Here is a 25,958-nt window from a genome sequence, read left to right on the forward strand (position 1 = left end):
GAACAATAAATAATGATTTGCTGTAGAAATTAGACAAATATAGTTCCTGTAGAGTTGACTAAGGCCCTTTAAGGCATGTTGTTGCTTCAAAGAAAATAGGTCACAATCACACAGATAAATTCTTCAATTTTTAGAAATATTCAATCATAGAATTGGAAGAGAAGGAAAAGTAATTTAATTCACCTCCCCGAAATAGTATTTAGTTTTTCTTTTACATACACACACACACACACACACACACACACACACTAAATTGGACAATATTTTAAATTGGAGAGGCCTTTATAAATACATGGTAAACATGATTATTCCTTATCATATAGTATTATTTGATGAATAGTCCATACCACAGGAATGAAGTTTCATTGTGAGGCAAATTCCATACATATATAACCCGGTTAAATGTATTCATTTCTCTCAAGTGTGTTTAACTATCATGGTAGACCCTATGGGAAACATGAACTGATACTAGATAAGACATGTGGGAAAACCTACTGGGGAATTTCTGTAAAAGTATTCCTCTTAAAATAAGAACACAAGACAGGGATCAGTTCCATTGGCTTGCTTCTCTGTATTATTATGTGAAGACACAATATTTGGAGCTACTGCAGCCATCTTGTGACTATGAGAGACAAGCCTAAAGTTAAAAGTCAACACACTGATAATGCCAGAAGACAAAGAAAATATCTTCTTTAATTAATTAACCCTCTAAGGACCTAATGCTGAATATAAAAGGTAGGAAATGTTAAAAGAAGTTGGGTTTTCTGTTACTTGCAGTTAAAGCATCCTTACCAACACGATATTGGCATCTTTCTTAAATTTCTTCTTTTCCTAGTTCTCTGACTTTTTCCCATGTCTTTTATTTCTTTGTAACTTCCCTTTATTGCTGTCTTTAGAATTCTGTTACCCTTTGATAACCTCACTTGGAGATAGCTCTAAACGGTCTCGAATGCCATCTATTTTATGATGACCCTCTAATTTATCTTCAGCCCTGATAGTATATATTCCATTCTTTAAACTCATATATTATTGCTACTTCATTGAATTGAATTTGGCATTTTAATAGGCATGCCAAATATACCATGTACAAAGCCAAACTCTCGATTCCCCTTCCTAAGCCATCGCCAACCCCCGCATAGAGCTTTATACCTCTCTTGGACTACAATTCACTTATCACTCAAGCCCAAACTCTAGGGTTATTCCTTAATTTCTTTGTCTCACACACTGGCGAAAACTCCTGTTGTCTCTATCACTACAGGGTATCTAAAATCCGTCTAGTGCTTTCCATCTCCATTGTGACCACGTTAATTTAATCTATCATATTTCTTTCCTGCATTACTCTGATATCTTCCCCATCAACCTTCTTGCTTCTATACTTATACAACCTACTCTCCAAATAGCAAACAGCAATCTTTGTAAGACCATATGACATCACATCCCACCCTTGCTTGAAACCCTTAGTAGCATTGTATTCGGAGTAGAATCCAAACTCCTGCCATGGCCCATCTGGTGCCCCCTACCTTTCTGGCTTCATCTTATACAATTCTCCAACTTGCTGAGCTGGCTCCAAACATGCTGGTCTTCCCTCTGATTTCTGAACAAATGGCATGAGCTGTTTCCTCTGCCTTGGATTTTGTATGCTCTTTTTTTTTTTCCTGTCATATAGGTCTCAGTCAGTGAGGAATTTTCTGAGCCCTTGCTTCACCACTCAGATTGTTCTCTATAACCTTTATCACAATGAAATGATCATTTACGTGCTTCTGTATGTATCATCTGTCTTCCTTCACTAGAGTGTAAGCTCCATGATGGCAGATTTTGGAGCATCCTCAGGAGCTAGTGCCATTCCTATTATATTATAGCCTCTCAATAAATACTTCTTAAATATATGAATGAATTCCCTACTATATAGATGTGTGGCAAATAAATGTTTTGACTTTTTGACTACTTATTAAATACCAAGTGTTTGCATGCATTATATATAATTCTCACAAAAACCATGCAAGATAAGTATTACCATTCCCATTTCCCATAGAGAAAACTGAGGCTTGGAGACATTAAGGAAGTTCTATTGGTCACACACCTAAAAATATAAAAGGAGCTGGGCTTCAAACTCAGCTCTGGCTGACTCCAAAGAATTATCTTTCTCATATAACATATGGAGAATTAGAATTGCTCACGATCAATAAATTTTAAAAGCTTCACATGCCTTTCCAATAGATTTTCCCCCCACTAGATACTGACCACATTAACCAGTTATACAAAAAGCTCTTGAGTCTATTTTCCAGAACTGATCCAAAAGCAACCTTCAAATCCAAAACCGTTCAGCGATTCTGCTCCCTGAAGATTATTTATAGAAATTTTGATAAACATACCAATTGCCTTTTCATTTTTCAAGCATTCTGACAATATTTAGGATTTGTTGTGTTATATTTCCTAAATCTCATTCAGGAATAGTTGAGGACAATAAAAGGGTATGGGAAAATGTTGCAACAATCACTTTTTGAGCAACATAAAATTCTGTCTTTACCTTGGGATGACTGCTCTTCAAATAAGCTCATGTAAAGAGGATTTATTATCCAGGTCCGTGGCTTTTTCAATTCTTTGACAGCTACTAACACAAAAGCTTACTTTCGGAGAAAGAAAAAAAAATAGCCTCTATTTGTAAGAAGAAGATTCATAAGCCTCTACAGAGGTAGGTTCATGAAGGACTCTTGAGGGCTCTTAGGAATCTAGAGAGTTCAAACTCAAGGGTTTCAAAAGAAAACCCTAGTATACTGTTAAATTGAATATAAAACCTTGACATAATGCAATAGTTAACAAAAAAATGAAGTTATAAATTTAAATTTATAAAAATGAAAAAATAAAAGTTGCTTTCACAGCCACATTACATGGCAACTATACTGTTAAATCAAAAATACATTAAACATTTAGAAAGTACTAATTTTCATAATACAGATGTTCAATAATTACCCAGGAAATTTTAACCTTCCATTGCAGTATGAAGGGTTTTCAAAAACTTATTTTACTTTTCTTATTTTTTCAATTACTGGGATATATTTTATCACAGACAGAAAATACATCAGTAGAATGTGGTTTCTTTATTCCAATTTTATCTTAAAATAGAAAATAAATTGTACACACTGTATTCCACTACAGTTTGAAGTGTCTTACTGATGTATTCAACTTCAAGAGAATAATAAAGCAAGAATATAACTGAACAGTCATGTACTAATCTGTGAGAAGAAAATGTCCAGGCATTGAAAACAAGGCCAAGGGCTCTACAGTACAAATGAGGTCAGCATGTTTGAGCACCAGAAAGGTCAGCATATCTGGCATGAGAGTGACATGTTAGGTGTGAGTATGTGGGCGATACTCGTTATTCCATTTGCAAAAATGAGAAACCACTGAAGGGTTTAAGAAGTTAAGTGACAATGATTTGATTTTGTGTTTTAAGCTTTTCTGGTTGCAGTACAGAGAAAGAAGGGTAAAGGTTAGGTAAGAATGAAAATAGGGAAAAAAGGCAGAAGGCTATTGCAATAGACCAGATCAAGAATGATGACAGCTTGAAGTTCTGTAGCAGTGGTGGGAATAAAAACAAGTATGATATAGCTCAGAGTCAGGGCACACTTATAGGTAGACATAGGGAATAAACAAAAGAGAGTAATTAGGAATGATTCCTTTTTCTTTGGCACTCCAGAATGGTATAGAGTTGGGAAAGACTATGAGAGAAGAAAGTTGTGATAGAAATGAGAAAGGGTCAGGAAAGTATTCTATTTTGACAACATTAAACTTGAGACAATCTTTATTCAATGCAACTGTCAGGCAAACATTTGGATATATGAATATAGATCTTAGGAAAAGTGTTCAGGGATGGTATTAGAAGTCTGGAAGTCCCAACATATAGATATTATGAGACTATATGCAATCATCTAGGGAACACTATATAGATTTTAAAGAAAAAAAAACCCAAGAACTAAGCCATGCTAATACAACTTGGGTCCAGTGGAGAATTCAGCTAAGAGGACTGAGGCGTTGCCAGTTATGTAGAAACAAAATTACAGGACTATAATGGGGGGAAGGTCATATAAACCAAGAAAATGTTTCAAGAAAGGAGTGATCAACATTGTCAAGTGATGCTGAATGGTCAGATAAGATTCAGACAGAGGCATGACTATTAAATTTGACAAAACAAAGAGATTTTAGTGACAAGACACTTTCAGCATTAAGAGCCGTATCAGTGGAGTAGTAGGGATCACGGGATCAAAGCCTGGCTGAAATTGTATTTTAAGAACGAATGGGAGATACCATTTTGCACTTCCTCCTTTCTCTTTAATTTCAGGACTGGAAATAGCCACCTTTGAACCATGAACCATGGTGGAAAGACCAAAAGAATCATAATAAAATTACTCTTGATAGCCTGGGCTGCTGACAATACTATTACTCAGCTTTTTTGTTAAGCACGATATTTTTATATATCCTATATTAAACCTTTCCTGCAGCATAAAAATATCCCTCCCCTGAAAACAATATATAATATATTCTTATCCTGGTCTTTAAGACTTTCAGTTTGAATGAACAAAAAAACAACTGCAGCATTGATTTTCACAGAGTGAGTTTACTGTATATACTGTAAATAGAACATCTTTCAGCATCTCCTTTCAGGTTTGCAAGTCCTAATTATGCTGGAAATGATCACATGGAGCTGAATGTATATATGTAAAGAGAACTTTCACACATAGCAGAGTTCTATAAATGCTTTTTTTAAAAAAAGTATATATATGTTGCTTTACACCCCAATCATAAAGAAACAGTCAAATCAGGATAATATTCCCAACTTTAAAAGTGTTCCGTGACATTCTTAATTTACTGCTTTAATGACGTAGGATTATGGTACTATTAAATATATCTATAATACAGGTTACTTTTCAAATTGATTAGCACAATGGTAAAAACAATGCATATGATTACGTGATTAGAAAAAATAGGTCTTTAAATAGTTTGATTAAATTAAGTACAATATTATTATTAAATTGTTATTACAAAATTGCTATGAAACCATGATAACAGCTTTAGGATAACAGTAGCATTAAAACTGGATAAGATAAAATACTTCTATAAAATATAACTAGTGAATCAGCAACTTTATATTATCATAAAAATAACACGGAAATGCTAAATTCTTTTCTCCCCTTAGTGAAGTAATTGCCTAATAGACATTTTGGAGATTTGCTCATTTTCATTCTACTTAAGTTTATAGCAGTGATAATGATACCATAGTGGTTTTTAAAGTAATGTGAATTTTTCAGATATGAAGGCTATATGCACACAAAATTTTTTTTTTTCTTCTAGATGCTCACTGAAATGGCCAATGGAATTTTTTAAATATGAGAGCGAGCGCAAGTGAGAACATATGCCTATAATAGTATGGGAATCTAGCAAAGACTCCTACAATATTCTAAAAATATCAGGAGTATTTGTTGGGATCCATCAAACCAGGTTAGTCCCCCTACTGCTGGCTTTAACAGTACCTTCAGTTCTTCCTTAACTTTCATCTCATTTGTCTATATTCTCCAAAAGACTATAAGCATCAAGAGGACAGGGGTTAGTTATATCCTGCCATGAACACCATAGTATTCCCAACAACTATTATTGGGCCTTACACTTAGAAGTCACTCAGTAAATAGTTGTTAAATGAAGGCAAGAAGAAAAGCTAGAAGGAAATACACCAATATGCTAGCAGTGGTCATCTCTGGGAGGTAGGTTATGACTTCTGTTGTTTTTTTAATCCTCTTTTCTACATCTTCCAAATGATCAATAATGAACGTGCATTACTTTCATAATGAAAACAAAGTAATTCATACATTTAAAAATGCAGCTCTTAATGTAACCTGACATTTACTCCCTTACTGAATACACCACAGATAGTAGCAATATGAAAAGTAATAATAAAAATAAACTAATGCTGCATGGTCATTTATAGAAAACATTGTATTAAATGAAGTTTATACATTTTATTTATTTACAAATTACTCTAGCATACCATCATCAGAAATTATTTAAAGGCATATTTTAGTATATAGATCATAGTTCAATAAAACTTTATTTTTCATTTTTGAAAAAAATAATACCAAGTCAAAGTCAAGAAATGCAAATCGGGATTTCCAAAGCATGTCAAATATTTCTAACATAATTAAAACCTTTTTAATTCCTCATTTTTAAGTAATGCATATCAAGTGCTCTGTTGTTAGCTTGTTCCTATCCTATACAAATATTTAACTTTACAAAAAAAAAATGCAATCAGTGCTAAATTACAAGGCTACATTTTGTGAGAAGAAAATAAAATTATAGATTTTACAAATTGATAACTTTTATGATGTTAGTCAACTAGCCATTAAGTCATTAATGTAGTTTATTATTATATTTATATGGGATAGTATTTTTTTTGAGAACTGAAAGTAGAAAACTATGAGCTATTAACATAAGAACTATTTTACTTTTTTATTTATTTTTTCACATTGTAGAAGTTTTTTTGATGATCTTATACAGTGAAAATGTGACTAAAACAAAATCTTACCATTGTTTCCCTAGCAAACATAACAGGATCTTCTTTAAGCTGGGTTTGTGATAATGATAGCTTAAGCTTGTCATACTATTTTTAATAAAATACTGCTTCCTTACTTTAATATATGGAAGATACATTTTCAAGAAGGAAAATGCTGATGTTATCTTGTTTATAAGCTTGCTGCTGAAATGATTTAGATAGTTTTCCATACAGTATCAGTATATGGCCTTTCTTTTCAAGCAGTGAATTATAGCTGATACTTCAAACCTATTTTATCTGCATCTCTTAGTTTAGAAAAATGAGAAAACATAAATATTTATTCTATATAAACAGAACAGACACAAGATGTAGATAAAAATGATCCAGTATGGAGCAGTGAGCAATTCCGATGTATACCATGGTAAGAACAGAAAAGGGCATCGAGTATTTCTACCATCTTTAAATTTGAGGATACCCAAGGTTACTGAGAAAATTTAAAATCTGTAATTTTGTGTTTGGGATATGTGTCCGTGTTCATGATTTTGTGTTGATAATAAATTTAACACTGTTTTCTATAGCACACTCAATATAACTACTTGCTTTAACTGAGAAGCATCTGTAGGAGAAAACGAAGAAACATGTCTAAGATATTCTAATGTAAAAATAATAACCAGTTAAGCTATTTGTTTAAGCCAATTATTCATTTTACTTTGCTATTTCTGAGAGTAGATATTTAAAAGGTTGCCACCTAAAATTTTGTAGGCAAACGATTCTCATAGTCTGATAATTTGAGGAAAACATGCTAGTACTTTTTTTTTCTTTCATGAAGCAGTATTTTTAAATTTTGGGAGACTACATAGTAAGGAGAAGCAAGTATCAAGCAGGAACAGCAATATCACTAATAAAGGGATATAAGTATAAAAACTTACAGTTACCAGAAACAAAAAAATTCAAACTAGGTTTAAAAAATGAAACACAAAAATACTAAGAGATTCACATACAACACTGATGCAAAAGCAGCTGATGATTTCAAACAATAAATCTGTATATAGATTAAACCTCCTTATGGGAAGTACATATCAAATCATGCTTTTGATTAAACTCAGACCACAGACACACACACACACACACACACACACACACACACATCAAAATGCAAGGAAATTTTTTGAATAACTTATCAAAATAAGAAAATAATATTATCTTGTGTACATATGCCAAGCAGTAAGACCGATTAGATAGTCATAGAAATTATACAATCTTTGAGAATTATGTAGGCACTATAAGAGATTTAACCACAAATGTACATAAATGAGCACTGGACATCAGAGCTATATACGGGAAAAAACAGTGAACTTGGAGATAGAAAGTCAAAGTCTATCTGGGCCCTGCTATTTATTATTGGTTTTCAACCAATCATTCACAAATCTTCTCCAGATTTCTTAACTATAGAGATATTCTTGAGGAAAATAAGGTCTAAGAATTTTACTAGTTGATCTATAAAGTCATTTCTAGATTTAAATTCTAAGATTCCAACTATTCTAAATGAATGAAAAGTATACTATTATGAATAAAACTCAAAGTGAAACGAATTTTCCACAAATAATCTTGGGGAACCAATTCTCTCCCTGGGTCAATGCTTTATAATTTTAACAAACTAAATTTTTAAGCCAGACACTACTTATTTTCAGGTAAGTCTGAGCACATAACTGACCTCTGTTATTATCAATAATTTAATATCACATTAAATTCAACACTAAAAAATTGAGATGCTTAGAAAATACAGTATTCATATCACTCTGTTGAAATAAACTGTGAAACACTACTATGCTGTAATTTCATATTAATCCAGAAATCATAGGTTATGAGTGAGGAAAAGCAAATTTGTAATCAAATTTATATATGATACTATTTTTCTCAAGCAATCTTTCTTGACACTAATAATGATAAATTCTTAGGCATCTCTTATACTTTGGGTTATGAAAAATCAAGCAAACATTTAACAAAATAGCTTGGCTTTGCTTGTAAATTAAGATAAATATAATATGAGATTAACAACAATATTAGTAATAACTATAATAATCATGACGACATGTGTTACCATGAATAGAGGATTTAATGGGCCAGCAATTGTGCTAGGCATTCTACATATGCTATTCTCTAATCTTCAGAACATGTCTATAAAGTATTATCTTTACTTTACTAATGAGGAAATCGAAACTCAGAAAGGTTAAGGAATTTGCCCAGAATGGCACAGCTACCTAAGTGGATATTCAAATACAGATCTGTATGACTACAAATCTCATGTTACTCAGGCATATTTCACTTAATTTCAATTTTATAGAAATAGACATAAAAGAGGTTACTTCACAGATAATAAATATAACAGAAACAGTATTGGCTTCTTGACATTTATATGTCAAGACTGACTGTATATCAAAGATGTTTCCCAGGAATTAAACATTTCTCAATGTCAGTAAGTAGTTGGGAACAATTTCAGATAATGCCAAAATTTGCAACCTACTGCCACTCTAGTGGCATGAAGCCCTTCATATAACATACAAGTGTAGAAATTTCAATCTTATTATATGATCCTCTTTGCTTGAACTTCTAGTTTCTTTAAATATTTCTGCATAGGATATTCTGGCAGGTTGTATATCATATAGTGAGAAAAAGAGGGAACTTATAATCTATACCTCATTATTGCTGAACAATGAAAGATCACATCACAAAAGCTTGAAAAAGACCCTACACAAAATTAGAAATATAAGCAAATTATTATTTCCTCCTAGACTATCTATATTTGCCTCTCTATTGCCTAGACACCTAGCAATAGACCTATATATCAGTCAGGATGTATTATAACAGCAAGCATGCTCTGGTCTAGACAAAAAGTGTGTTTAGTGAGTTGTGTATATTTGTATTAAAGGTGAAATTTAATAGAAAAGAATGAAATAGGGTACAACACAAATAATAGGGATAAGAAGGCAAGTCTTGTTTTAGTGTAGAGTATGTTTACGCTCAGAGTGTGTGTAGGGTAGGGTCTTGTGAAAGGCTCTGTAGGAACATATAGGAACATGTAGGAAAGGCTGTGTGTGTTTAGGAACACATGCAAAGATGTACGTAGGGATACAAGAAGGCTGCTGTACAGAGATGAGTGTCGAGTCACTGTGTGGAAGGGCATATATAGGAACGTGTGTAGGATGGTATGTCAGAATGTGAAAGGAACTGTGAGTCCCAGTCAGAGATCTTTGAAAGTTACTGCTCCAAATAAATGGTCTGATGGGCCAGGTCATCCCCACTACCCTGACAGGAATCCAGAAGTCAGTGCCATTATTATTTGGACTTACTGATCACAAAGGTGCATCAGTAGTACTTTATTAGGACTAGTACATTAAGTCATACACTACGGAAAATTTTACTCGACTTTCATCAATTCTAGAAATATTTATCATACCCTTCATATACCTACTATACCTACTACACCCTTTGTACCTTAAAAAGTACCAAAGTTACTTGTCATACTTTTCATTTTTTGTAATTTAGTGTTTTATTTCTTTCAGAAACAAAGCTAAATGCTCGGCACACTCCAGACATTTGTCTTTTAACATTTTAAATTACCTATACTTTAGGGTTAGTATAAAATAAATACATTCTTCATTTAAATATAACACAACTTTGTAAAATCCTTTAAATTTGATTTCAAACCAAAGGCTAACGATTTCTATTTGTCTTTAACTTCCTCTCAATATGAAGTTCCTCAGAGTATGACAATTAGTTACTTTAATTAGTCAAATTTGATTAAGCTCTTTTCTAGGTCAATATGTAAAGTTATTCAAATTGAGCTTGTAAAATTAATATTCCTATATAATGCAAATGACACTGAATCATGTATTAAATACCCTCCAAATATCTGAAGAAACAAGTAAGTATACATTGAAATAAATACAGTGACCCTAAAAGGTTAAATATAAATGCCTAATTTTTAATAAGAGAAACATACAAAATATTTTAAAAATTTTATCTTACTATAGCTTTTATTAATAAATCTGTAAATTTTTAAATAAATCAGTTCTGTTCTAGGGGCAAGTTTTGTCCCTTTAAATTACTCAAAGCTCACTGCTTTCTATTGTCAATTCCAGTGGGACTGTAAGAATACATCTAAAAAACATTATGCTGTAAAACAAAATTTTTCTTATGTATATAAATGTTGTGAATGTGAAAAACAACAACATTTTTTGCAGACATCCCTGCTTCTTGAGATTTTTGTAATACGAATATTTCCAAGGCCTTTGCTTTTATTAGATTTTTTAAAAAAAACTCATACAAGGGAAAAAATAAAATATTTGTTCTAAAAAATAACACCCCCCCTCAAGCAATTAAAAAAAAAAAAAAATATATATATATATAACCCATATGTTCGTGTTTGGTTAGATTACTTGGGTTCCTAAATCACTTGTTACATGGGCTCCAAAGTCACTCAAAAAGGAGTACAAAGTTTTCAAAATAAAGTTTTTATATTATATGGTTCAAGGAATTTACATTTTAGCGACAGTGAACCAAATGAAAATGGAGCTGGATATTAAAAAATATAAGTGCCCTGGCTGTAAAAATAAGAAGGAAAGCAATTAAAAATATACTGCTCCCACTATAAAATACTTATCTCTCATAATCTTTTTTCTCTTAAGATAATTAATGGAAATGGCAAAAATTATACATTAGTGAGATAAATTTTAGAAATTAAAGAATTATTTTATAATAGTATAATATATACGATTTATATAATAAATATTGTTATTGTTACACTTCATTCTGCCAAATATTTGCTTGCTTATTCCATTAAAGGATGGTTTATTTCTACATTTCTACAACATCACATACCTTGGATTTTTAAAGAAATAGTTAAGTCCTTAGTTTTTTAATTGACATGTCTATCTTCTTAATGACATAGTTACCTCAAGGAAAAATTCTCTCTTATTCATTTTTTAATCTTCATAATACAATGATGGCTGGCATAAAGGCATTGATGTTTGTGAATGGGTAGACATAAATCATACTCTAGAATTATGTAAGAGAAAGGAAAATATACATACAAACTGGAAGGATTGTAGTAAATGCTAAGGTTAGATCATTTGAAAGACCTCAAACAATAATATATAAAAAATGTTACAAAGGAATCCTGTTGAGACTTAGATTTAATGAGTTTAATGTTTTAGTGTCTAAAATGATATTTATAATTCTCTGTCTCCACAAATCACAAAGTGATCTAGTACCTAATGGATACGTGTAGATTACTAGCATTTATGGATTATTATCTCAAATGAAATTGATGATAATGACTGATGCTGGTAACACACGTGAATGCTTTCTAGGATCTTATAATAATAATAGAATATGGCAAAAGATATGCCCATCCTCCACTCATTTTTTTAAGGGAAAAAGTAATAACCATGCAAAGGATTTAAACATAAAGAAGGAAAATGTAATCCATGTTTTACGTGTGAATGCTGACATGAGATTTCTAAAAAGCTGGTTTCATTCATAGTACAGAATATTGTGGTAGTTGTATTAGGTGTGTATGTAGTGGGTCAAAAATGAATAAATATGCTAGAATAAAGAGAGAAAAATAGCCCCCAAAGGCACAAAGCATAATACTGATTTTTCAGCCCCCATAAAAATGAAGAATCCTAACTCCTTTCAACTTGCATCCTGAAAAGATTATTTGTAATTAAAATGCTGATGGAACTATTTAACAGCCACATTGCCACCAGGGCATAGAATGGTTTGGGCTTTGTGCAAATCACAACAGAAGCTAACTGTACTCAGCCTCACACTGACCTTAATACGTGATGGAAAAAGATGGACTTTAAAATGTAAGAAATGAAAACAGAACTGATTTTACAAAGGACAAGAAGCTAGGCTTAAAACAAGATGATGGAAAATTTAAACTGTTGTCAACAATGTTACTTATGTGAAGCAAAAGCTTACCTATTATTTTTTTCTACCATTTCCCCCACCTCTGTTTTATAATACCAGTTGACTTTAACAAGACAGGTCTGAATGTATCATAAGTTAATTCTTTATCAGTTTTCATGTATCATCCTTTACCTTGATCGGCCAGCTGAAAATTATGCAAGGTATAAATTAGCTTTAAACAAGCTCTGAATCACTTTGGAACTGGTTTTCAAATTAAAGAGCCTTCAGTATATTACAAGGTGCTGTCATTTTATTACCTCAATCAATTCTGTGTGGCCTGAGGTGGAAGGAAATGAATGCTGTCTTCATTTGCAATGGGTTTATCTCTTACAGCAGGCTCTGGAAACATAACCACAGCAATGAATTGAAAGCTAAAGTTACATTTAACCATTACCAATGCAGGAAATTGTTATTCCTTAACAAAGATGGAGTTTCAATGGAAAAAAAAAAATTCTTTACTGTGAAAAATATGCAAAAAATTAACTCTTGATTAAGCTTAAATTTTATAATAGAGTATTTAAAAAAATTTAAAAGCCAAGATTCTATGAAAATAATTTTAAATGGTCCTCAAATGAAGGAAAAAACACAATGGATGTGATATTCTCAGTGTTTTGGAAATACTAGACACAAATATATATATACATATATATGTGTGTGTGTGTGTATATATATGTATATACACATATATATGTTTATATTTCATCTTTATCTTAGTGAAACCATTTCATTTATTTTTCCTGTAGATATGCAATTCACTAGAAAAGTAAATTAGGTACTAATCAGGCTCATCATCATTGTTACTATACTCTAAAACACAGATAAAATAGCCAAAAAAATGTCCTAATAAGTAGGTATTATTTATTACTGAGGAAATTAGGCACAGAGAGAATAAGTCACCCCCCACCCCGGCCCCTATTTATACAGCTACCTAGACAATTTGATTCTGAGTCTGTATTCTTGAAGGAGACTATTTGACTAAGAGTACAGAGACATTTAGTACATCTAAGAAACTAATCTCTTGGGAAACACTGTACCAGGAAGTAATGAGGGACATTGATGAGGGAAGGAATACAATCACATTTAGAGTCCGTAGAAGGGTACATCCAGTGAAGAGGTGGGTTCCAGTGCCAGTAGACAAAGAAATCTGCGTTTTTATATGTAAGTACTCATTTAACACACATATAACACAGGAATGCTTTTGGGCTTTTCACTGAGTTTGCTTAAAGGACTATACCTCATCGTTCACTGTGTATCCTTCTATAGTTTGAGTTCACTCATGGTATTGAAAAATGATTTTAGATATCTATACTTTAGCATTTAACTTGTTTGTAATCACTGAACAGACTTAATAAAAATACACAATAATTTCTAAAGTGCTCAATAATAGATTAATAAATGACTATAGAAAGTACACTAATTAGCACTAACCTGGTCATAGTTCTGCCATTAACTAGCTGTGTAACCTTGAGATTAACTTGAGCTTTCTTCTCTGAGTCTCACTTTGCTTTCTGTAAAATAAAGCACTTTGACTAAATCAATATTTTAAAAATTATTTAACCATGTAAGTGGTAGTGAAATCAATTTAGTGGAGATCAATCAGCATTTTTAATCTAAAAAGAACAAAAATTATCAGCATGCAGGCTTTTATTCCATGAAATCTTTAAATGACACATAATAAACTATGTAAGTCTCTCATTGAAAAAGTTTGCAAATGACTGGTGTAAATGCTATCTCCTCTCCTTCTGATCCCTAACATCTTCTAAAGGGCTCCAAACAGAATTTCACTGGTTACAGATTCACGATGTACTATTTACACTCCTTTATGATATGGTCTCAATCTAACCTCCCAACCACTTTGCATTAAAAATATATTAGCTGAAAACACTATACTTTCACCATTGAATCAACTTTGCTCCTTTGCAAAAGATCAGTTGACTATATATATACATATACATATACATATACATATACATATATATATATATATATATATATATATGGTTCTGTTTCTGGGCTCTCGATTCTGTTTTACTGATCTATATGGCTATTCTTTTGCCAGCGCCATACTGTCATGATTACTATAGCTTTATAGTAAGTCTTAAAGTCAGATAGTTTCAGTCCTACAACTCCATTCTTCTTTAACATTATGTTGGCTATTCTAGGACATTTGATATTTCATATAAAGATCAGTTTGTCAATATCCACAAAATAACTTGCTGGGATTCTGATTGGGATTACATAGAATCTATAGTTCAAGTTGGGAAGAAGTGCCATCTTGATAGTATTGAATCTTCTTATCTCATAGGTTTAACTAGCTAATTTGTAGAATGTAAACTGAAATGACATCTGTCAATTTCCACAAATGATTTTAAAAGTCACTCTGCAATTTGCCATGTTTCCTGCTACAGTGCCTTGGACCAAATATGTTTAAGTAAAATAGCCATCAGCTTGGGATCCTGAATGACTATGATGTGTAGAGTTGCTCTGCTAACCTGTATTGATGAGTTACTTGCATGAGAAATCAACAAGAGTTAATCCACTAAAAATTTGAGATTTTGGGTGTGTGTGCTGCATGATCTAGCCTACCCTGATTTCCATTCTTATCAAACCCTACCTAGTTCTCATAATTTCATTCAAATGACATATTATCCATGATGTCTTTTTGATTAGGAGCCGAAAGCAATGTTCTTAGTCTCTCAATTCCCATAGTAGCTTATCTTCACCTTCTAATGACATTTAACATTTTAAACCTTATATTAAAACTTTAAATCTTGTATTTAAATCTTGTATTATAACATATATGCTTTATCTACCCTCCTAGAATGTAAGTTTTGAAGGACCAGATCATGTCTAATTATCTTAGTATATCTCAAGCACCTAGTAGAGTATGTGGTATACTATACAGATTTTTATGCAATAAAATGTGGTTCCTATTACAGACATATTGGTAGGTCCATCAAGAAAAAGAAAATTCCTATATAAACAAAACAGTTACTGCTCTCAAATTTCATGTATGAAAAATACAAAATAGATATTTTCTTTCAGATTAGTTTTACACTCTTAGACAACCCCAGTGGTCTTCATTCTGAAGGACAAAATTTCTTTTTAAGTTAAAACTACATCTATATTCCAAAGAACTCTACTACCATCAACAGGTCCTCTTAAATGTTAACAGAAATGCTGAGTGAACTAGACAGGAACAGAAACTATCCTAAGAAAGAACATTATTTTAAATTTGCTAAATAGATATTTTTTTACGTCTCTTTACTTTTGTCCTTTTCTGCATATTTGGGTCATGGCTAGCTGAAATTTATGTTTCAGATATCATTTGTTGTTTCAACAAATAGCCGTGGGCATCTAGGGCAAAAACTAGAATGTGTACCACTTCCACTGCCATTCAGCAAAATAAAAATAATTTCAAGAAGAATAGGAAACGGACTAGCAGTGAAGAACTACCAGGAGCAATTTTAAATCTATCTTAGAAAAAATTATGTGTAACAATCAGGCTCCTTGTCTTCAAGGAAGTATGAGAGAAATATCCTCTGCCGTAAGAGTTTGCAATCTAGCTAGTAAAAAGAATCTAGACATTAAAAGATGAATAATAATACAAAGAGACATCTACTGAATACCAAATGAACAGTGTGACAAAAAAATGCAAAATAAATTTAGTCTAGTCCTAAGGATTGTGAAAAAAATTAGAATTTAAGTTGGACATTTAATTTAAAAAAACCAAAAACACCCTGATGATATTTGTAAGAGAGGAAAAGGAGGACGGAGGGAGCAGGGAGAGAGGGAGATAGCGAGAGAGCTGTCTGGAATATTAGAGTGGGGCCAGATTATAGACAGTCGTGAAAATAAGACTGACCATCTGTTCTATAGTATGGACAACGCAGAGCTCCTTCCTTAAGTTTTCTAACCTGGAAGGACAGGTGAAAAGTCACTTTCGAAAAGACTAATTTGGGGAAAAAAAACCCCTCTACGATGGCTTAATGAGAATAGAAACAAATTCTGAAGAGAAAGAAGATTTTTGCAATAAAGAACAAAAGGGACTATTTTTTTTTCTTCTGAGACAGGAAATAAGATATTGAGGAGGGAAAGTAACATAGATTATTTCTCAAGTTGAGAGGAGATAAGATGAGGATATGGCTGCGAACAGACAGAGTCATCTTGAAAAATGAGTGTGCTGGAAATAAAACTGAGACTTCAGATTTGTGACAAAGATTTGAAATAACTGTTATAAGAAATCTGATAAGGAGTTCAAAAAAGACAGCAATGAGGCCTGGTTTAACTTAGGAGGCATAAATTTGTAGGGAATCTAAGTTCATAATTTCCTCCAGTTATTTCTGGCCAGAAAAGAAACAGGTGAATCAAAACAGTGGATCCAGGGAAATTTGGGAAACTATAATAGAGGGCTCTAATGTTTTGTGAAAGTATATATTAAAATGCCAAGCCAAAGTTTTTGGGCACAGGAATGTAAATCAGAAGGAGGATGCTGGCCTGGATGTCTTGAGAAGAGCTGAAGAACTGGTTGAAAGTATTTGAAGAAATGAAAGTATTAAAAAAAAAAAAGGATCACGAATTGAGTCATGTGATAGGGTACTTGACATAATCACATTATGTCAAGGACTCATGGGTGGGTGAAATTTTCTCTCTCAATCTCTCATAAATGGTCTAAAAATTATTTTTTTTAAAAAGATATGCACTGATAAAATATTTCAGAAAATGTTTTCTTCAAAGTCTCACACACACAAAAATTGGTCCGGTAACTCAAAAGAGAAGCCTAAAGAATGAGGAAAGGTGAGATTGGCGAGTAACGATTTCTTTAGAAGAGATACTTTAAAGGAAGTCCCTAGATAAGAGGGATTTTCTGAAAAGCACTCAGAGAGTATGTCCCCTCAGAGTTTGAGGGACACAGAGACTGGGTGGTGATGCATGTTTGTCTAGCTATAGTGACAGAGCAGCAGAGAAAGGATGCTGGACTGCAGGGGGAATGATTACTCTTCTGAGCTTGCAGGGCAAGGGTTTTCATGTGCTTACTGAGGACAGATAATAACCCTTGAAAGACCGCAAGATTCTGGTTGTCGAGAAACATACCTACCCAAAGAGGACAGCCTAGTGGGAATGAGGTAATACCAATCAAAGAGGAGAAAAGGAACTTAAGTTCTGAAAATGAGTTATAAGTAACCCACAGGAGAAGGCATTTCTCACATCAAGGAAATTGCAGGCAGGAAAACCCTAGCAATGAGATATCACTAAAAACTCAAAAAAGGAAGCAGGTACAAGAGTCAAAGTCCAACATGGCTCCCTTCCAAACTACAGATTTCCTGGCTTGAAGCAGACCCGAGCTGGTGAGGAAGGTTTGAACTGGTTGAGAGACTGAAGCCCTGATGTTAAACTGGACTAGATTTTTGATATTAAAAAGAAAAAAAGATTATTAATACCTCAGGGAGGATTAAAAAAAACAAAGGGGAAAAAAAAAAAACATGAGATAGGCCCTAGAGTCATTTGAGACAAGATCCAACAGAGCTTGTTGTTTAAAGGTAATGGGGCTGAAAGAATTAAGTTGCTTTCTGTTTGCATCTTGACTTGAATTCAAGAATAAAATTTACTTACATTTGAATAAAAATAGAAGATTAGTCTTTTAAAAATAAGATTCTGATCAGTCCTTAAAACATTTAATATGGAGAACAGATAGGACCACTTTTATTGTTTCCTTTAGTACTCTTCAAAATTAATCCGAAGAGTTTTTGTTTAAAGGTATCAATTTCAAACTGCAGGATTTTTATTTTTTCAAATTGCTATGGTGAGTAAAAAATAAAAAGACAACTAGCAAATATTTGACCCTGTTAAGGGAGGTTCCTATCTTAGAGAAGCTTTTTACTGACTGATAAACACAAATATCCTCAATAAATATATAGAGTGTCATGTTACCAAAGGCTGCTTTCTCTGGGAAACTGAGGAGGCGAGCAAGGGTAGGAAAAAAGAGAAATTTTGGGGATTTTGGAACAGCCACATCATGAAGACAGAAAGTTTGCCTCACTGCAAAGATTAGATAAATGAGTAGCAGACTTAGGAACACTCAAAACGAAATGGAAGACAAAATGGGAAAAATGTCTAAATGTCTATCAGTTTGCCTGCTTGTAAAAAAGAGAAAATAATGTTTTCTAAAAATATCTACTCCGTTCACAACTTAAAATGACGTCAAATGGGAAAAAATTAATGATAACTAAACTAATGACTAGATACTAATGACTAGAATGAATTTTAAATTGAGTTATTAAACAACGATTTTTTGGCTATTGGTATGTATGTTGAAACTGCTGCATTAGAATAAGAAAATAATGCTGCATTACCTTATGTTTATGACTTGCTACCTATATATCTGTGCTTTGGAAACCGATTCACAAATATCTGATAATCTAAATTTAGAAACCTGATTTTAGAAACAGAATTTACAGAACACTATTTGTCTTTAAAAGTTGAGTCAATAGTCCACTCCCTCAGTTCATTTTATAGTGAACTGATAAAAATACTTTGATGCAGCTTGAACTTTTCAAAGTGATCCTTAAAAAATGTAACCTCTATAAACATACTTTAAAGAGTTTTCAAACCAGTGAAGCAGATAATCATTTGTAGACATTATTGAAGGAACATTTAACCAAAAACCAGCTTAACTTCAAAGAAGATATAACACTACAACATAAACCTTTAAGAAACCTTCAGAGAAAACATTAAAATAAATTGCATCTTAGGTGACCAGAGATTAAATTTAGCATATGAAATAGTTCAAGGAAAAGAAGAGAACAATATACGGTATTGAGGCCTAAAACAACTAGTAGAAGTCTGAAACCACAAAAGAACCTAGATGGCTGAGTTAGGTCACAAGTGGAAATACAGTAGAGTAAAATAGTTACATGTATGGAACTTTATCTGTCAAGGAAGAGGTAAACATTTTTTTAACTTAGTATAAGTGAAATAATAACCATACTTTTTGGTTAACAAAATAACCCAAATGAATCTAAATTACATTAAAATTAGTATTTGACCTACTGACAAACAAGATACTGTTTTTCAATAAGGGAAATTTTTACTGCAAAAGAATGCTGATATTGAAAAATATACAAAATTTTCCAGTTTGTGCACAAAGTGGCTGACACTGGACAAATCAAAATATTAAACTATCTTTGTAAAGAGATTGAATGTGTCTGGGTTTAGTTTCTTTTCACAATACAGGTTTTCAAACTTCACAACTCATGACAAACATTAAAAAGCCATATTTGACTCAGCTAACATACAGTGTTTAGTGTCTAATAAAAAAATTCACTTTTAAATCCCTTTCCCTCACCCTCCCTCCAAGTATAATGAAGTAGATTCTCTGGCTCTACATAAATCATCCATATTGTCAAGTGGCAGCTCCCTTAACACAGATACTTATTTCATTGAATTTTATGAAGAAAAGGCCTTGAGGAGTATAATCTATCTTCCACACTGTAAAGTAGAACCATCTTTAATCAATTTATTTGTTTTAAGAATTACCTCCAGGCTTTATTCCCCTATTCGTTATAAGGACCAAAACAGGTCCCACTTAACAATAAGGCATTTACCTTTTTCTATTACTAGTGGTGTTTATTAATAGTAGAAAATGATCTGACTTTCTACATAATGAAAATCTAAATTGGCTTTAGGACAAAATCTAATTTGAAAATCTCTTGCAACAAAGAATAGGAAATACTTCAATATATAAAAGAAAGTTTCAAAAACACAGGCCTCTAGAATCAGGTAAATCTGGGTTTGAATCACTGTTAAACCACTTATTAGTTGTGTAATCCTTAACTTCTTCAAACCACTTTTTTTTTTTTTTGAATCCACAAAAAAGATAAAAAACAGTGACTACTTATAGACTATGATGAGGATTAAATGGGATTATACATTATTGTAAGTGCTTAGAGAATGCTAGGCACTTAGACGTAGTCAATACATGTTAATTGCTGTTAGTGTTACTACTGTGGTCCTTTCTTGTTTTAAACATGTTCATATTTTTGGACCCAGCAAATACACTGGTATATGTGTGCAAAGGAATATTGCACCGTACTTAAAAATCTGGTTAGGAAAGAGTATTTAACAACATGAAAAATTGTTATATATACAATTACATGAAAAAAGACCATTAAATAACAGAATGTATAATATTATTGCAATTAAAAATGTTTTTCAATTACAGTTGATATACAATATTATATTAGTTTCAGGTGTACAATATAGCGATTAGACATTTGTATAACTTATAAGATGATTACCCCGATATGTCTAGTACCCATCTGACACCAAACACAGTTACTACAATATTATTGACTATATTCCCTATGCTGTATGTATCATCCCCATGACTATTCTGTAACTACTGGTTTGTATTTCTTAATCCCTTTCCTTTTTTTACCCATTCCTTCAAGGTCCTCCCATCTGGCAACCATCAAGTTCTTCTCTGTATCTACAAGTCTGTTTCTGTTTGTTTATTTTTTTAGATTTCACATGTAAGTGAAATCATATGGTATTGTATTTCTCTGTCTGATTTATTTCATTTAGTATAATTTCCTCTTGGTCCATCCATGTTGTTGAAAAGGGCAAGATTTCATTTTTTTTTTATGTCAGAGTAATATTTCATTGTATACATGTACTACTACTTTATCCAATCATCTACTGATGGGCATTTTGGTGGCTTCCATATCTTGGTTATTGTAAATAATTCTGCAATGAACATAGGGGAGCATATATCTTTTCGAATTAGTGTTTTGGATTTCTTTGAATAAATACCTACAAATGGAATTGCTTGGTCATAGGTATTTCTATTTTTAATTTTTTGAGGGACCTCCATTCTGTTTCCCATAGTGGCTTCACCAATTTAAATCCCACCAACACTCAACAAGGGTTCCCTTTTCTCCACATCCTGGCCAACACTTGTTGTTGATTTATTGATGATAACCATTCTGACAGGAGCGAGGTGGTATCTCATTGTGGTTTTGATTTGCATTTTTCTGATGATTGAGCATCTCTTCAAATGGCTATTGGCCATTTGCATGCCCTCTTGGGAGAAATGTCTATTCAGGTCCTCTGTCCATTTTTTAATCGGATTTTTTTCTTTTTGGTGTTAATTTGTTTGAGTTCCTTATAGATTTGGGATATTAACCCCTTACTGGATGTATCATTGGAGAATATCTTCTCTCATTTAGTAGATTGTCTTTTCGTTTGGTTGATGGTTTCCAATGTTGAACATGATTGCAATTTTAAAGAATAAGATACAGTACCAAAACAGGAGCAGAAATGTAATATTTTTAGGTGCTATAATTGCAGGCAATTTTAAATACTTTTTAATTTCCAAATATTCTACAATGACCATTATTACATTGATAAGAAATTTAAGAAAAAACACATAATGTATGTAATTATTTTCAGAGTCCAACTTTCTCCAGAAAGGTAAAGTCACAGCAAAGAAAAAAGTAAAAAGAAAAAGAGTGAGAAGCATGTGTCTTTTTAAAGCAAGATTGTATTATAAACATTATTCGTTCTATTACATTTAACAAACTGCTATTTTGAATTATTGCTTTCTAGCTTTAAAGTTACACAACACTCAGAGTCTGACACCTCAATTATAGGGTATTTAATCATATCTCCAGAATAATATTTCACTCAGAGATCAGTTAACATGTATTTTCTTACTTAAGTAAATGCTATTTGAACTCTGTAGTAAAAGGGGACATAGTGGAAATAGCCAACCAGAACTTACTGATAAAATTACCACTACAAAGAATAATATTTTAAAAGACAGAAAGTCTTTCTCTTGATGACTACGAACTCAGAGAAAGTAGATGAATCATTAAATCCTAAATCCCAGGTTTTCCTGTTGCAAAACTGGAGTGGTACTGAGCTTTGGGTGTGGGTGCTGTCACCTGCAGAGTGAGAAAAAGAAGACTGTGAAAACAAGGCAAAGAAGCCTAAAAGAAGATCAAAGAAATGATCTACTAAGAAGTGAGTAGTAAACCGGGAGACAAGAGGCTAAATGAAGCAAGAAAGGAATTTGTAAAAAGGAGAAAGTTACTAACAGCGTCAACTGCCTCAAAGATGTAGAGAAAAGATGAGGCAAAGTAATTGAGGAAGATTCTTGATAGGGACAAACTGAATACAGCTCAGAGATAAACCTTGAGATGTTGCCGGGCAATTCCAAAACTTGGAAAGAAGAACGGCAATATGGTACATTCGTAATCCAGAAATGCTGCTTTATGGAATCTGAATCAGGTGTCATCAATCTACCTTGAACCTGCCTGCGGGGTAGAAGGACAGTCGTATTACAGAACAGCAAAGTCTGAGAATAATACCTATAAGTACAATAAGTGAATAGTGAAGTTAGAGAGAAAACTATACATAAGGAATTTAAAAGAAATTAGAGTTGAAAGCAGTGGTTCTTATATTTTAACAATCGTAATTATCACCTATGGTGTTTATAAAAAGGCTGACTCCTGAGCACCGTTCCAGAGATACTGATTTAGCCAGTCTGCATGGGGCTTCCAAACTGACTATGTAACAGTACTTCAGAAGATCCTGGCGCAGGTGGTTTGTAGACTACACTTTGAGGAGAAATCACTGGCATTTGGGCTATGTGGATCGACAAATGATGAAAATCACAAATAACGATGTAAATCAGAAGATTAATTTTTTTTAATGAAGCCCAAGAGGGAATAAAGTGATGTTCACCTAACCTATTAAAATTAGTTACAGTTAGCTCATGGCAGAATGGGCCCTGTCAAAATGAGAACTGAAGCCAAGAGTTTAATATGGAACAGGACTGGACAAAGCAGGGGTTGTGAGCCATTGGAGGATAGTGTGTTCCCCAATCTTATAATTTGCTTTACTCAGCATTTACCAAGGGAAAATGTATCAAGAACAGCATATATGGTATTTCCAGAAAGAGATACTCAAGTTTTTAAGTAACGTGGAAGTAAACAGAGAAATTCATATGCTACAATTAAGGAAGTACAGTCATCCCTCAGTATCCAATGAGGATTGGTTCTAAGACTCCAGCAGACACCAAAATCCTCGGATTGTCAAATCTCTTAGTTAGACTTCCGTATCCATAAATTCCTCATCCTTGGATTCAACCTACTGCAGTTCTCGGTTTGGAGGAATCCATGGGTGTGGACTCTGTGATATAGAGGGCTGACTGTATCTCATAAACAGTTTCTTCCACTGGGAAGCAGGGATGCAGGTGGCAGACACAGAGAAAGAATGGGTGTCAAGATAGGGGTCTGAAGAATTTACACGCATAAATCATTGCCATTTGACACATACATATAAAGCACATGTTGAGAGTCTACCTTTCCAAAAGAAAGAGGCATTAGTAGCATCTGAAATGAGTACAATTTCCTTATTAAAGAATGAGACTTTCTCTTGGCATAAATGCTGTTTCAGACATATTGAAGGCACATAATCATGTTATGAAATTCTAAATGTGCTTCTACAGTACGCCCTAAAAAGTTAATAACCTTAATTTTCAGACTCCACAAGGAATGTGAAAACGCTAATTCAGAAATTCTACATTTCCATCCTTAAAAGTATTCAAACATTTAACAATAAAAGGATGAGTTGCTGATATATGCCTCTTCTCTAAAAGCCATTCGTTAGGCTTGATGAATCTTTTATTATAAAAAACTGCATACACCTTGACAAAGTGGACACATAAATTATCTTATACCTATCTTCAGTGGTTTCTTACTTTTAAATTTTATTATGTTTTTATTGTAGTTTTAAGTTTATAATTTTCATGACCTTGACAAGGAAATAATACCCCTCTACAATGTATGGGAAATTTGGATATTTCTTCACCTATTAACAAAACATGTCTTCAGTTAAAAACAAGTCTCCCTTTTATGCTCATATCTTATTATGTCTTTTCCTATTATTCAGTACTTAGTAGCACCAGTGTTTTAAAGGTAAAAGTAAATATTTACTTTCTAAACATAATGCCTTATACTTATAAAATAAACACATTAGTGTATGATCTGTGGAATTCAGAGGACCATATTTCTATATTTAATGTGAAATAGTCATTGCCATCAATATAAAAAAAAAAGACCCATTATTTGCTAATGATATACAATAAATTTAGAAAAAAAATATCTTATGGAACAGTATATAATTTTAAAAGCCTCGAGACCCATGGTGCCTTAGTTTAAAAATAAATTATAAAAATACTTGTCATTATCTCTTAATTTTAGCAAGAAATGAAAACAAAGAGAACTTTCTGAGAATGAAAAAGTTAGACATGACTTTAATGTGAAACTCTGAAAAAGAAATATTTTCACTTGGTACGTGGGGAGACAAAAAATAAAACACAAAACACTGCGCTTCCTATTACTTTTTACAAACATTTCTTACACTTGAAAATCAGAACATTGTCACTAATTTTGAACTTTTCTCTCTCTAACAGAAATGCCTGCTTAGTGTTAAGAATAAGAAAAGATGCCGTGTACTGAATGGTACATTTACATCTCTATTATTCCAAGTATTGCCGTTAAACTGTTCACAAATGAACCACCTGAAACACAACAAAGTGAAGCAACTTGCTGAAGGTCACACACATGGTAACAGTTCCTATCTGAACCCAGTTTATTTCTTTTCAAAGCCCGTAAAGCTCTTTCCTCTACATCACATTGCACACTTTAACACTCTATGTTTTAAATGACTCTACAGTCCCTCGACTTATAGGAAACACCATAAATTTAATGGCAAATTTTTTATGGAAAAATATCACCACTTATAAGGCATAAACTACTTGGAGACATTCATCCTAATTTCAGAAATGTCAAAAAATGAATATGTTAAAATGTAAGTAACATGGCATAACAGACGTTCACTATGTCTCCAACCCCTAATCTATCATTTCTTTTCAATTTTGCTAACGTGTCTATTCAAACATCCAGATTAGACTGCTTAAATACATTTGATTTTAGAATTCAATTCCATTTAACTACGAAAGCTCATGCTTTGAGTTTTCTAGCTTAGATTTGAAGTCTATCTTAGTGGTAGGCAAAAGGGTACTTCTTAAACCACAATGTATAGGTGAGAAAGACAGTTTGTTAATAGGTAAGTAATTCTACGAAACTAAATGTTTAATAAATTAGAAGGAATAAACTATCTAACTGTATCTATATCTAGGACACATGAATCTCTCTTTTTTGAAGCTAGGATGTGAGCCTTCACAGCTTACTTTCACAACTCTGAAAATGGGCTAGGACTTTCCCTTTGTAATGAACAATGTCTCTCAGACTCACATTATATATAAATGCTGGAATAACAAGTTTATATAATCAACATATTCTATATTCCTTCTGAGTTTTTACATTCGTATATTATGAATCCCAACTTTAATATTTCAAATTCTGGGTTAATA

The 25,958-nt window shown here is 32.6% G+C and overlaps 1 protein-coding gene across 5 annotated transcripts in view; it reads right to left on the reverse strand.

Annotated features, from left to right (window-relative positions):
• PHF14 (PHD finger protein 14) overlaps positions 1–25,958 on the reverse strand; it is a 175,300-nt gene that overhangs the window by 30,300 nt on the left and 119,042 nt on the right. Inside the window, exon 18 of one of the 5 annotated variants that reach the window (XM_033088432.1) lies at positions 22,691–22,833. The exons of the other annotated variants lie outside the window; for them this stretch is intronic. Coding sequence (XP_032944323.1) covers positions 22,819–22,833 — 15 coding nt within the window. The 3' untranslated portion in view covers positions 22,691–22,818. Of the gene's footprint in view, positions 1–22,690; positions 22,834–25,958 lie in introns of those variants that run through there. 5 annotated transcript variants of the gene reach the window in all.

This window comes from Rhinolophus ferrumequinum, chromosome 20, assembly GCF_004115265.2.
Source record: "Rhinolophus ferrumequinum isolate MPI-CBG mRhiFer1 chromosome 20, mRhiFer1_v1.p, whole genome shotgun sequence".
NCBI lineage: Eukaryota > Metazoa > Chordata > Mammalia > Chiroptera > Rhinolophidae > Rhinolophus > Rhinolophus ferrumequinum.